Source organism: Eptesicus fuscus, chromosome 16 (assembly GCF_027574615.1).
Source record: "Eptesicus fuscus isolate TK198812 chromosome 16, DD_ASM_mEF_20220401, whole genome shotgun sequence".
Classification (NCBI taxonomy): Eukaryota; Metazoa; Chordata; class Mammalia; order Chiroptera; family Vespertilionidae; genus Eptesicus; species Eptesicus fuscus.
The window spans coordinates 54194360-54208556 of record NC_072488.1 but is presented as its reverse complement, the minus strand read 5'-3'; the positions used below and the strand labels follow the sequence as shown (position 1 = coordinate 54208556).

The 14197-nt window shown below is 52.5% G+C and overlaps 2 protein-coding genes across 3 annotated transcripts; both read right to left on the bottom strand.

The window, feature by feature from the left end:
* Nucleotides 1–1214: 1214 nt before the first annotated feature.
* Nucleotides 1215–8539, bottom strand: VAMP5 (vesicle associated membrane protein 5). Of its 2 annotated transcripts, none has more exons than XM_028131782.2 (3): nucleotides 8436–8539; nucleotides 2135–2272; nucleotides 1215–1696 (listed from the first exon to the last, which is right to left on the bottom strand). In XM_028131782.2, the coding sequence occupies exons 1-3, from the start codon at nucleotides 8436–8438 to the stop codon at nucleotides 1487–1489; spliced, it is 351 nt and encodes a 116-aa protein (XP_027987583.1). In that variant the 5' UTR covers nucleotides 8439–8539; the 3' UTR covers nucleotides 1215–1486. The 2 variants fall into 2 exon arrangements, with proteins under 2 accessions (XP_027987583.1, XP_054584104.1); XM_054728129.1 differs by lacking the exon at nucleotides 8436–8539 and adding an exon at nucleotides 7959–8343.
* A 1956-nt stretch (nucleotides 8540–10495) lies between these two features.
* VAMP8 (vesicle associated membrane protein 8) lies at nucleotides 10496–14197 on the bottom strand. The gene is made up of 3 exons (XM_028131783.2): nucleotides 14080–14197; nucleotides 12136–12294; nucleotides 10496–10933 (listed from the first exon to the last, which is right to left on the bottom strand). Exons 1-3 carry the CDS (start codon nucleotides 14080–14082, stop codon nucleotides 10790–10792), a joined length of 306 nt encoding a protein of 101 aa, XP_027987584.1. The 5' UTR covers nucleotides 14083–14197; the 3' UTR covers nucleotides 10496–10789.

Below are 14197 nucleotides of genomic sequence, written 5' to 3'. Positions count from 1 at the left end.
TCATTAGTAATCCAAGCTGGTCCTGGTGTCACCCATCTGATTTTGCTGTTTTTTCCTAAGCCTGGAGCTGAAATACAGCTGAGGCCTAAGTGTTACCTCTAGGGAGGAAAGGTCAGGGAGGTCTAAACTGCACAGATACCGGCCATCGATATGCCAAGGCAGGAAAAGCCACCCTGGGTTTGAGGTCTGGCACCAATTTTGCTCATTGCTAGGCACTCGGGGCTTTCTGCCCTAGTGACCTTCTGTAACTTGGCGGGAAATGCTTGGCCAGTTTGTTCAGCTCTCTGTCTCAGTTTCCCCATTCCACTTGCCAAGGAATTTTCCTAGCTTACTATCCTACCTCAGAAGTAATGAGCTCTGGTGAGGGGTCCACACAGCTCTCAGGTTTGTTCTTATTTCTCTTCCAGTAGCCCTCTCTCTACTTAACTAAGAACTGCTTCTGTTACACACTTGACCCTGAATTCCCCTTCCTTCCCACACTTGAGTTTGAAATGCAGTTAAGTCGCCCAGGCTTGGGTTACTCTGCGTCCACGGTCTTGGCAGGGCCTTCTTTCCTTCTCCCATGGCCTTTACCCAGTGATCTTTCCTGTGGCCCCAAAGGCCCTGCCTACTTGGCCCTGTGTAGCCCTGGAGCTTTAAAAAGCCCAAATTCTCGCCTACAGGGCAAACTCCAAGTCATCCTTTGTGACTGCATCACAACACCACAGAAACCCTTCCCGGTTTCACCGCCACCCGCCTCATCTGTGATCTGATGCAAAGCTTGAGGAAAACCAGGGGCAGAGAAATTGGGAAGGAGGAAGTGTTCAGAGGACAAAAAGTCTAGCCTCTCACCTTGTGATATAAAAATCTCTGAAGTAAAAAAAAAAAAAAAAAAATCTCTGAAGTGCTTCCCTCTTTGTCATCCCATCTGGAGTCCCGTTGGTCCTCTGAGCACCCCCAACACATCAGAATAATAACAGATTTCATTCTCAGGGAAACAGGCTCAGAGGACACCAGTTGAAGGGTCTGGTTTGGGGGCTGTTGTGCCTTTACACCTGCACTCCAGAAGGATCTGTCTGTGTAGGGTTGGATCAAGTAGGGAAGTGAGAGGAAGAGGCCATTTCCCCAGGATGGAGGCCTTGGGGTGGTAGCCTTTCTAAGCAGCCCAAGGGGTGGAAGCAGAGCAGAATGAACAACCTGGAGACCTTCAAACACACACACACACACACACACACACACACACACACGCCAGCTGTTAACCAAACAGCACTTTTTAACCAAGCAGCAGCGTTTACTGAGCTCCAAGTGGGGCTGGCCTGCCATGGCCAGTGCAGCAGGCTGCCCTCAAGGGCCAGTCAGTGGTGTGATAGGAGATGCAAAGGTGCACACTTTGGGGCTGCCCTTAGGTGCTCACTGGGGTGGCTCAGATAGGAGCAAATGCCAACGTTCTTTGGAGACCAGAATCAGCCAGTGCGGCCATTCGGCCTCTCCTCCAGGCCCAACTGGGTCAGTCCCCAGGCCCCGAGGCAGCCCCTGAGTCCTGGGCCTGTGGGCCACTGCTGCCCTCACTTCTCTGTGGGAGAAAGATGACCAGCAACACAATCAAGATGATGAGCAGGCCTCCGGCCACCACCAGCCCCAAGCAGATACGCCAACGGATGTTCTCCCAGCGCTTCTTCTGGGCCAGGGTCTTGGTTGTTTTGCTGAAAGCTGAGCTCTGTAGGTGTCCCCAGACATAGGACAGGAGTTAGTGGTTCCCTAGAGACCTGAGGCCAGCTCTTCCCAACCCCGCCCCAGCAAGGTATAGTCTCCTGCATCCTTTCCATCTGTATGCTCCCTCTCCCCACATAGCCTGCCCTGGAACCCTCCCCGCCTGACTCCTAGTCTCAGACACTGGTGTAGCCCTTAACTTGCAGGCCTTTGGGCTAACCTCCAGTTAACAATGCCAGTTTTCAACTTTAGAAAGCTCCACAGCTTCAAACCAAAGCCTTCCCATTGCTTATCTAGGTTAGGGGTCATCAAGAAACCCACAGGCCCCACCCTGGCCCTCAGGTCCCACGAAGGGCCTGGAGGCACAGAGCACAGCCTATGAGCTCCCTATCAGGGCTCCCGCTAGCCTCTCCCTCCCCCCTCCCTGCTTCCCCAGGCCTCACACCATGTTCAGGAGTTGGTCTGAACGCTGCTCCAGCTCCGAGAGTTTCCCATCGCGCTCCAGGACCTTGTCAAAGTTGTTGAGCATGATTTCCGTCACCTCGTCCGCCTGCCGCTGGCACTGCTCCAACTCTTTCCCTGCCTGGGCACAAAGCCCAAGGTCAGGGCTGAATGAAGCCCCCACCCGGCCCTCACCTGGTACTGAAATCTAGAGGTCTCCTTGCTCAGTGTGTGTGTGTGTGTGTGTGTGTGTGTGTGTGTGTGTGTGTGTGTGATGTATGGCAGGGGAAACAGCATCTTTCATGTAAGAATATATGTGTGGAGTAAAGGGCCAACCTCCTGGGTGTGTGTGGCTCACCTTGGTCTCACAGGCCCCTCCTCTTGCCCATCGAAGCAGGTCCTAGGTTAGCCAGCTTCCTCTAAGGTGCCCCAGGATGGGACCTTCCCAGAACCCCACCCTTCCACAAAGCAGGTACTTTTCTCACCTGCTCTAGGGTGGCGTCTAACCTATGGTTCTAGGATGGCACACTGGCCCTATGGCTTCCCCCAGCAAAGAAGAGGAAACCAAGCTACTTGGCTAGAGGCCAGAGAGAAAGATCCACCCCACAGAGCTAGAAATGTAATTCTGGACCATCACACGTCATCACCTCTGCCTAACCCACAGACACACACAAAGACACAAACAGATCAGCTCTCCCTCCTTGGGCCTCTGAGTAGTCAGGCCAGTTCTGCCTCCTGGCCTGACCTGCCCACATCAATGCCCGAAGTTGAGTCCCTTTCTGCCTGGAACCTCAGCCTTCCCGGCCTCTGACCTTTGGCCTCCCAGCTAGCCAGGATCTTCACTGGTGTCCAACTCACACAGATGAGATCAGGCTTGGATCTTACCCAACAAAAGTACCCAGCTCATTTTAGAGGACTGGGAAGGGAGGTGCAGGGTCCAATTTGGGGGAGGTTGGGAGGACAGGGGAGAGGAAAAAAGCATGGGTCACAAACAAGAAAAGAACTGGGCTTTGGACACATGCAACTGAGAGAGACCCAGGGTAGGAGGTCCTGGTTGGAGAGCTGGAGGTCCAGGAGCAGGTTGAGACACAGATCAGGGAGATGAATATGAGAGGATTAACAAACCACAGCAATTCCCTCCTCCCATTCTACTTCCCCGCAGCCCATCCCTCTTCTCATCTCCTCTTCACAGAACATTGGCCTAGCTCCCTTTCCTGCCATACCATATTGTCCATTGTCTACAGTAGACACTTTGGCACTTGACTGAATTCCACTTAAAACCACAGAAAGGGAAGGTATCTGGTGGTCACAGCAGGCCACCTCCTACTCAGGCAAGAATCTTCATTCAGGATCCTTGCACACAGCCTCGAGGCAACCCCAGCTCATGAGTCCGCCTCCCCAACTGGGCCACAAGCTCCCAGAGGGAGGGCAGGGCCCAGTGCCCTTCTATTGTCTGCCTGGAATCAGGGCCCCGGGACACCAGCACAGTGCTGACCATTGCAAGGACTCGGTGAGTGAGTCATTTGCATTATAGCCTGTCCAAAAGCAACTCTTATTTTCAAGAGCTGTTACCCCTGTGTGTTTATCTAGCCCAGCAGGAGTTTCGAGGGGTAGCATCTAAAACCCAAGTAGGTCAATATTTGCTCATGAGCTAGAAAAAAAGTATTTGCTTCAAGAGGCAAACCATGGTAGATTGGTAGACTCACCGGCCAGGGGAAGCAGTTCCGAGGAACAAGGAGGAATAACAAAGAGAGCAGGGAAACCATGCTCATCTCTACCACATCATGACCACTACTATGATGACTAGATTATTCAACAAGGTTCCATTATGTGGAGTCTCTCACGTTCAAACAGTACAAGGCATCTGCACATTCAAATTGTCCAAGGCAAAAAGTTGGGAATGGACAAAGGTTTGAAAATGAGAATCACTGCTAGAGGTTGGTGGGACGTTGGATATTTATTTTTTCTACTCTGAAGACTACAGCTGTTGTTTTTCTCCTACATGGGGTGACACTGGGTCACATTCTCTAGGAGAGCTGGCTGTACCTCCCACTGCAGTCTGCAGTCTCCTTCCCCCACTGGGCACCAGGCCTGTCTGGACCCCAGATGGGTCCAGGCCTAAAGGAACACATTCGCTCCAAGGAACACAGAGGCCTCAGACTCAAGTCTCTGGCTCTCCTTGGCCCCATTCAACTAAAGAACTACAGGATGTGGAAGGAGGTAGCGACCAGAGATCAAGGCCAAGCTGCCTGCTGCCACATTGAATGCAGCCTAGTGCCTGGCACACAGAGACATTGGGAAATACTTTCTGAATGAATTGTGCCTGTTCTTAAGAAGATCCCGCCCTAGCCGGTTTGGCTTAGTGGATAGAGTGTTGGCCTGCGGACTGAAGGGTCCCAGGTTCAATTCTGGCCAAGGGCATATGCCCGGGCTGCGGGCTCGATCCCTGGTGGGAGGTGTGCAGGGGGCAGCCGATCAATGGTTCTCTCTCATCATTGATGTTTCTGTCTTTCTCTCCCTCTCCCTTCCTCTCTGAAATCAATAAAGATATATATATATGTATTTATGTATGTATGTATATGTGTGTGTGTATATATATATATATGAAGATCCCTAAAGGCTGAGGAAAGAGACATATACGATACAATTAGAGAAGAGTAAAGAGTTACACGGGGAGATGCAAATAGGGAGTATTGGAGCTGCCCACAGAGGAGTGATTCCTGAGAACCTTCATAGAGTGGGTGGGGTGAGCCCTTGAAGAATGGGGTGGAACTGGGGCATTCTTGAGGGCTAGGCAGAGGGTAAGGGTGGAGCGGCAGGGTGGGCCAGAGAAAAGTCAAGAAGAGGAAGCGCAGGCCCTGGCTGGGCCCCTCAGTGGTTAGAGTGTTGTCCCGATATGCCAAAGTTGCAGGTTTGGGCACATACAAGAATCAACCAAATGAATGCATAAATAAGTGGAACAAAAATCAATCTATCTCTCTCTTACTCTCTCTCTCTCTCTCAAATCAATAAAAAACAATAATAAAATAAATTTTAGAAGAGAAGAGAAAGCTCACTCGGAGGGAGGGATGATATAGGTCTCTGAGCCAAGGGTGACACTGCAGAGGTGCTTCAGGATAATTTATCTGTTGGTGGTAGGCTGGCATGTCTGGAAGTGAGAAAACTTAAAACAGAGAGGCCAGCCAGACAGGGTGAGAAGAGAAGTGCCATCAGGGTGAGCTGTCCACTGGGGGTGGGGGCAGGGGAAGGGGGAGGCAGAGAATGTAGAGGATGGGTGGGGGAGAGAGGCATTTCCAAGCCCTTCCAGGGCCTGAAGGGCTTGAGGTTGTGAGCAGAGGGAGAGCAGGGAGCAGTGTAGTTGGCAGACAGAGAGTGGAAGTCATACAGGAAATGTTATTGACAGACAGTTATCCTCTGTACAGAATATCCCTCCTTTGACACTCAAATGTCCCATCAGATTTTTCCAGGCCAAATGCCCTTGGTTCCTCTGAAAACAAAGCTCTCAAAATCTCCCTGACTCTGCTATCACCCTCCCTCTTGGTTAGTGCCTAAGAAACCCTATTCTAGTTGTCATCATTGTGGCCAGATGGACCTGGGCAGCAACCAGGTATATCAACTCCTTCCTCAGGTGGCACTCACCTGAGTTCAGAGACTAGGATCAGGGCTCTCTGCATTGCAGCCCTGAGTTCCTTCAAATCCTGCCTCTGCCATTCACCAGCTGAGTACTGAAGACCAAGGACATGACCTTTCTGACCTTCCACTTCCTCATCTATAAAGTGATGACAATAATAATATCTACCATAATGTTAGCTAAGGCATGTGACATATTATAAATAGCATGCTTAGCACAATACCTGACACACCCTAGACACTCGATAAATAATAGCTATTCTTACTGATTTAGCCTAACTTTTCCCAGCTTTTTTTTTTTTTTAACAGTCAGATCCCAAGCACTACACAATACTGGTGCTCAATAAAATCTTTTAGATATTTTTACAAAATATACATCCAAGCTAGCTCTTCTTTATGGTAAATGTGTGCCCTTAATTGCTTCTAACCTAAATACAGAACTTTACATGGGCCTTTGAGAACCTGCATCTAGCCCTGGCCAGTTTGGCTCAGTGAGTAGAGCATCGTCTTGTGGACTGAAGGGTCCCGGGTTCGATTCCGGCCAAGGGCACATGCCTGGGTTGCGGGCTCAGTCCCCGGTGGGGGGTGTGCAGGAGACAGCCGGTCAGTGATTCTCTCTCATCATTGATGTTTCTGTCTCTCTCTCCCTCTCCCTTCCTCTCTGAAGTCAATAAAAATATATTAAAAAAAAAAAGAAAAGAGAGAACCTGCATCTAGTTTATTTCCATCAGGCACTACAGGCTATTGAAGTTTTACCCCTTGACAGTAGTAACAGCCACCATTCAATGGACACTACTCTAAGCCAAGCACTGTGCTAGCTGTCAGTTCACTTTATCTCATTTAATCCTCACAATAATTCATTGAAGACAATATAGTACTCTTATCCCAGTTTTATAAGTAACTGAGGCTCAGAGGGGTTAAATCACCTGTGCAAGGTCACAGAGCCAGAGAGGAAAAGACCTGAGAGTTGAACCAACATAGACTCCAAGGACCACATTCTGAACACTTGTGCTAACCTGAATGCAGGCAAAGGGAGGCCAAATGCTTTAGCTGACTGGCTCAAGACTCAGCAGGCCTTTTGATGCTGCCAACTCAACTTGTATGCATATGAAGAAGGCCAAAACCCAAATTCTTTGGACAGTGCATGAGAGAGGACCATCTAAAAGATGAATGAATTCACGTCATTACCATTCAATTTCCATCTTTCCTGTCACTATTCCTACTCTACCCCTGATAGCCATCATTATGTCCAGCACAATGGAAACACAAAGAAATATTAGATTGAATGAATCAGAGAAGAGAAGGAAAAGGAAGAAGGACCAGGTAGGGAAGGGGGATGGGAAAAAGAAAGGGAATGAGCTGTGGGCAGAGAAAGGGGCAAGAGGGAAAGAACAGAGGAATGAGGATAGGAGATGGTGGGGGGACGGGTCAGGGGGAGGAGATCAATGTATTCTTCCCAAGCTCTGATCTACCTTTTGCCTCAAATGAACCTGTGAGAGTCCCAGAGTTTCCCAGTTTCCCCCAATACATTACCCTACCCTCAGTTTTCATTTCAGGAGTTCTTTCTTCTCCCCAAATGCTAACCCTTCTTCCCGCGTGATCCCTTGCCCTGCACACTGGGAAGTGGGCTCTGGACTCTGTCCCATTCTCAGAGCCTCCCTCAGTTTCCTGGCATGGCCTTACAGCTCAGCACTACCTTCCTGCCCAGCTTCCTCTTCCTGCCTCCAGTTCCCCGGAGATGAGGCCATCCAGGCCTGGCAACCCCTAGCCGGGCCCTTCCATCCCACCTCTGCCAGCTTCCCTGCAGCAGCACCTTAAAGCACCAAGCCCGCTTCCCGCTGGGCCCATCTTCCCGAGGGGAGGGGAGGACAGCAACTGGCACCACCTGTTCCAGATACCTTTGCCTTGGAGATGGCGAGTGAGGGCAGAGGCCAGAATCTGCAGCCAGGGCGGCGGAGTGGCGATGACTCAACTCAGGAATGTGTCCCCAGATAGGGGTTAGAAGGAAGGCCTATGCCACACTCAGATAACTTCAGTGGAACTTTTATAAACAACTTCCTTCCTCTTTCACCCCCCAAAACCTGCCACGGGCTGGTTCAATCTCCAACCACCCCATCTGCTCAGGTTCCTACTTCCCCAACGGGGGCTTGACGCCTCACAGCCCCAGGGAGGGCCGAGGCGGCCAGCACATTACCTACCACTTCTCAGGAGGAGTGCCAGGCAGGTGCGTCTCTGCCATGCTCTCTCCTTTCACCTCCCACGGACCGACCGACCGAGCAGGGCAGGTATCGCTGACCCACTTCTCGGGGGAGGAAAAGGAGGCTCGGGGAGGTTAAGTGACTTGCCCCGGGTCACAGAGCCGTAAGTGGCCACCACCAGGATCGCACAGCCTGACCCTGAAGCCGGTGCTGGGAATCCCTTGGCTCAGAAAGTGGACCCAAGTCCCGCTCACTCGGCGCGGGGCCGCCAGGATGGGGCTCAGGCCACAGGTTCCCTCCCTCGCTCAAGGGCAGCGGAGGGGCTGACCCAGCCCGGCCCCAGCAGCGGCAGCCTCGCCCGGGGACCGCAGTCACGGAGGACGCCCCCACCCTCGGACAAGGACAACTGTCACACCCGCTGCCCGTCCTCTGCCCCTCGCCCCCGGCCCGGCCCACCCTCCCGGCGCGGGCCCTCACCATCGCTGCCGCCGCTGCTGGGCTCGCTCCTGCTCCTCTGCCCACAGAGTGGCCCCCGCGCCGGAGCCCGGGAGGAAGCAGAGGGGCGGGGCGGGGCGGGGCGGAGGGGGGGCGCCTTCCCCCACAACCGAGACCAAGTTCAAATTAAATCGAAAGCAGCCGGCAGCGGCGACCAGGGTCCTTAGGGCGCCTCCTCCCGGGCCAGCGGACCCAGCTTCGGGTGACTCCCCAGCCTCCTGCATTGGGGCTAAGTTTGAGCAGCCGGGCGCCGGGTCTACACGCTGGCCCCACGTGGGCCCTGGGGCCGGCTCGTGGGGGGCATCTCTGGGACTGCATCCACGATCAGGTAGACCGGGCTTACCTGGGGTGGCATGATTCATTCATTCTAGGGGGCCTGTAGGAGCACCATTGTCAGGCACTGTGCTAGGTGTCTCCAGCGTCTTCACCATGGTGAGTGCATCTCACCCATAACCATAAACAGACCCCCCAAAAGTGTTGTAGCTTTTTAAATATTTTTACTGATCGGTTGATTTAAAAGAGAGAGACATCGATTTGTTGTTCCTCTTATTTATGCATTCATTCGTTGACTCTGCATTCATATGCTCTGACTGGGATGGAACCCCCGCAACCCTGGCATAAGGAGACAACTGAGCTACCCGGCCAGGGCCAAAAGTTTCGAAACTAAAGAAAGTTTATTCACAGTGAGCATTGTGAATGCACTCCCTGCCACTGGACTGTACATTTTTAGATGCTCAATTGTATGTTCTGAGAATTTCGCCTCCATTAAAAAAGAAAACAGACCAGCAAGGAGAAGGTGCGGCTCTAGCTTTTCTGTATTTCCCAGGAGGGCGAGTGCAGCGCTGCCCTGCTGTGATCCTGCTCCTCAGAGGCTGTGCGAGGCTGGTGGTTTGCTGCCCCTCCAGAGCCCTCCCGAAGGTGAATCTCCCCATCTGTGTGCTCTCCTCGTGGCTGCAAAGAAGTCAAAGCCACCTTTTCACCCCAGCCCATGCCACCCTCAACATATTAAATGTGGCCCCTCATGAGGAAGCGGGTTGAGGGCTCCCTCCCTGGGGTTGAGCCCCTGTGAGCATAGACCCAAGCCTCATCCTGGACAGTCTGGGTCCCAAGGAAGAGGTTTCAGCCAAGTCCCTTGGCCCTGGAGACTAGGAGGGGCCTGAGGAGACAGAGGATGGGCATCATCGTGGCAAAGATTACCAATGAGTCTCTTCTGTGCTTTCCTCCTCCCTCCCCCAGAACAGGTTAGTTTCCATTTTGGAAAGCCTATGAGGGTAAAAGGGACAGATAGCAAGAATTCTTCCCCCAAAGCAAGGCAGACGGAGCACTGGAAAGAATGACAATGACAATGGAACCTGGTGGGGAGGAGGGAGGCTCAAAGACAGAGTCCCATTGTACATGGAGGGGAAGGAGGGCCACAGGCCCTGTCCTGTGATACTGACTGTGCTCAGCCACGGGACCTGGGGAGAGATGCTCACCCGCTTAGGTCAGCTGAGGCCCGGAGTCCCTGCTAAGTCCCAGAAGGACAGGAGCAGACAAAAGACAAATACAACTTGCAAGACCACGAGAGAAGGAAAAGCAGTCCAGTTCCTCTAAACCCTGCAGTAGACTACAACAGGGCCACAGAGCAGACATGGCAGTGATGGGAGAGGCAGGTGGCCCTTAACCAGGTTCCTGGATGCTCGGCCCAGGCAGGCCTCATGTCTCGGTTAATGCTTCCAGCAGAAAAGTAATGAAGCGACATGGCAAGGCCCAAGAGGGACACTGAGCAGCCTTGCGCACCACCCTCGAATGCTGTGAAGGCTTTGAGTCTTCCATGTGCCAAGGTTCCCAGAAAAGTTTTGTTCTCGAGGCCTGTGACAATGAATGGAAGAAGGGGGAATAAAAAAACAAAACAAAACAAAACAGGGGGGCTTCCACTTTCTTCTCCCAACATGCACTCTCCACCCCTCCAACAACTCAGGCCACCAATGGGAGAATCCGGGGTGTGCTCAGGGAGAAAAGGGCCAAAGGCCAGATGCAAGAGGAGAAAGCACCTCACAACGTAGGGATACTGAAGGGTCTTTATTGCCTACCAGCCACCATCAGTGTCCCAGCCACATGCTGGGCTCTCCAGGACTCTCCAACCAACCCCGAGGACCTGGGGAATGTGGCCACGGTTCAGCCCTCTCCTCCCCGGGGATCAAGGTACTCCCTGGGGCAGACAATGTAGCCGAGGGCCTCGGAGTGAGGGGCGGAGGGCTGAGCAGCATTCCCTGCGGAGAGGGACGGGAGAGAGGGCCCTTCTAGACGCCCACCAAGGAGGGATGTCTCGAAGAGGAGGGCAGGGGGGTGTCATCCTAAGAGGGAATGACACCAGAGGCAAAGAGCACAATGAAGAGGATGATGATAAAAACAATCACACAGATGAGGACGATCATCTTCACGTTCTTCCACCAGAACTTCCGAGCCACCTTCTGCGATGTTGTCTTGAAGTGCTCCGACTGCAGGGGATGAGGGAGAGTGTGATTCAGTTCCTCCTCCCACGGGAACAGTAGTACAAATACAGGCCCCCACGCCATACATCTAAATATTTAAGTGGTAAGTTGAAGTAACAGACTGTTACATAGAAAATGTCCGGTCCTCCTACCTTGACAAACATACCTTCATAACCATCTGGTGGGCCAAGTTTAAATTTAGAAATCTTGGACTCCCCCTGGCCACCTGCCTACCCCCTTCTCTTCTTACCCCTGCACTGCCATGCACATTGTGGGGACTTTCACACATGCTCACACCCAGGGGTGTGACACTGGCAGCACAATCCACCCCTTCGGAGGGCAGACACTGGGGCCAAGGAGAACAGAGTCAGGTCCCACGATTCCTTGCCCCCCTGGGGACTGCTGAAGTTGGAGGAGAGGGGCCAGGGCAATATGGTGGTTGGAAGTGAGGGAATGTGCTTTCTCTCCAAACTGGAGCTGCAGTAACTACGTTTCATGCTCCACAGGTTAGGCTGTGGAAAGAAGCACTAAGTCCAAAGAAGACAAGAGAGCTGTGCCCAAGATTACACATAGGACTCAGAAAGCCCCAGCCAGTGTGTCCCCATGGACAAGGAACTTTAGGCCCCAGCCTTTGTTGAACTTTAGAGGAACTCCCTTCTTGAGCACCTGGCTGGAGAGAGAGAAGAATGAGGTCGAGCAGATGTGTGGGAGATGTTATTCTAGCCTTCAGCTCACAGAGGACTCCATCAAAGAATGTCACTTCTCTTCCCAGCTTCTTTTTAAAGCTGACGCAGCAAGACTCTAGCAGTTTTCACTCCCGGAGAAGGCCAAAGGGCCTTAAGGGGATTTTCCAAAGCCAATATTTTGCCCCGGGGAGGTCAGGTTCAAATGACTGTCAAGGGCAGCTTTCAAAAGGAAAATCACCTTCGAAGGAGAGAAGCCTAAGAATGCTTGGATTCTTAGAAAATGCCTCCATGGGTCAGCCCCCGCCCACCAACCCCGGTCATTGGACCTATTCCCTGGACCAGTACCAATCGGTGGAGTAGAACAGGATCAGAAGCGAGGACTCAGCTAACTTCAATTCCCAAAACAGGTGAAGAGGCAGACTTCCCTCCTGTTCATTTTGCTCCCAACAACACCGACCCCCAAATTCCCAAAGATCCTCCCTCCCTCTCTTCCTCTTGTCCCCAGTGGGCTCCCCATCTCACTGTGGCTTCCAGATCCTCTGTCTTGTTGCGAAGATGGTCCAAGTTTTCTCCTCGGGCCAGGATCCGCTCCACATTCTGGGTCATAATGTTCTTGACTCCCTCCACCTCACTCTGCAGGTTCCGCACTCGATCATGTCCTACACCTCCACTGGCCTCCTCCTGGGCAGCACACAGGGGTTAATTAAGCCAAGTGGCAGAGGCACTGAGACTCAGCATCAGAGGCCGGAGGAGGGGAAGGCCTCAGGTGGACTTTAGCTCTTTGCACTGCTTGAATTGTTTACAAACAGAATGTTTTCAGGTTCTCAGGGCCTCTGCCAATGAAAAGAAGCACACCACTGGATTCCTCTCTACTACTTCCTTGCTCCTCAAAGAAGTTCAGAGTAGACAGCTGAGCTGACATTGCAAAATGCAAAACCCCACCATTTACCAATTCCCAGATCCTACCGTGTCCTCATTAAATACGCCTGTGCTTGCCCTAACCGGTTTGGCTCAGTGGATAGAGCGTCGGCCTGTGGACTGAAGGGTCCCAGGTTCGATTCCGGTCAAGGGCATGTACCTGGGTTGCGGGCACATCCTCAGTAGGGGGTGTGTAGGAGGCAGCTGATCGATGTTTCTAACTCTATCCCTCTCCCTTCCTCTCTGTAAAAAAATCAATAAAATATATATTTAAAAAAAGAAAAAGAAAAAAAGTCTGTACTGGCCCTAACTAATTGTTCAGTGGTTAGAGCTTCGGCCCAAGGACTGAAGGGTCCCAGGTTTGATTCTGGTAAAGGGCATGCACCTCAGTTGCAGGCTCAATTCCCTTGGATGTTTCTCTCTCTGTGTCTCTCCCCCTCCCTTCCATTCTCTCTAAAAATCAATGGGAAAAAAGTCCTCTGGTGAGGATTAACAACAACAACAAAAAATGTCTGCGCTGGCCGGAAGAACACCCTCACCTGGCGCAACCCTCCCTCTCTCCCCGGGGGTGGCTGGAGAGCTGTTCTGGCACCGGCCGCCTGGGCAGCCCAATTGCTGTGACCCAGAGCACCAGCAGCCAGGCTCCAAGTTCCTCACAAGGCCCATGACAGCGAGCCGTTGGGCCACAACTTCTGCTTCTCCCCAATCCCTCTTAGCACCATGTGCAAACATGTCAAACTCACTGCCGGCGGGCCACACGCCTCCTTTATTGGGCCCCTGTTAGCCTTTGAGTTTGACATGCTTGTACAGGAACCAAACAATCACCAGTTAAGTTGATATTAAGTAAAAACAGCAGCCTGGGCACTGGGGGAAATGGAGGGCAAGTCCTCCCTGCTTAATGCCTCACCCCCAGGCTTCATGATAAGGTTTTTGAACAAGGAAGAGAAAACGTTATTAAGCTCCTCCCTCCCCAGACCCACTGGATCTCCAAAAACAGGGCAGGGTGTGGATCCACAGTAGATTATCACAGAGAACCAAGTTCTGGTTCTTTTACAAACTCTTAGTTCTTCCTTATGTGTATAAAGAGGGGGCCAACTCCTGGGACTCAGAGAGACAAATGCTTTGGGTTTCTCTATACTATAGAGTCTATAGGGTAAAGCGAAAGGCAGAGGGGGGAGCTGAGCCGGAATCTACACTGGGAAACAGCAGCGCTGCCCAGGAATGTCACATCACCTGCTGGGGCGGGGTGGGAGGGTGGCGGGAACTGGGGGAGGAGATGAAGGGCCCCTCAGACAACTCCTTGCCTGGAATTCGCATTCCTCACTCGCACCGAGGCCCAGCTCTAGGCCCAGCCGGCACTGAGGTCGGGGGGAGGGGAGAGGGTTAGAGAAGAAGCAGGAACACCAATTTCAGCAGCTCAGAGCTATTTGCAGTTAGTTGTCAGCGCTGGCCCAGCCCTCTAACTTGCCACCTTCTCAGCTTTCCTGATCCCCAAGCCCCTCCAGCTTGTCTTTAAATCACCCCCTTCCTAGTTCCCAGCTCACTCACCATGTCTCAGCAGCTCAGGCCAGTCAGCAGCAGAACTCGCCTAGTCTGTCTCCTCCGAGGGCGGCCCTGGGTTCACTTCCTGCTCCAACTTTCAGCCCGCCTCCCCCCTCCCTCCCCA

Coding starts and splice junctions, on each gene's coding strand:
- VAMP8 (XM_028131783.2), bottom strand. Junction 10,934..12,135: donor CAGAGGATCTGGAAGCCACA/GTGAGATGGGGA, acceptor CATCCCCTGCAG/TCGGAGCACTTCAAGACAAC.
- VAMP5 (XM_028131782.2), bottom strand. Junction 1,697..2,134: donor CAGACCAACTCCTGAACATG/GTGTGAGGCCTG, acceptor GGACACCTACAG/AGCTCAGCTTTCAGCAAAAC.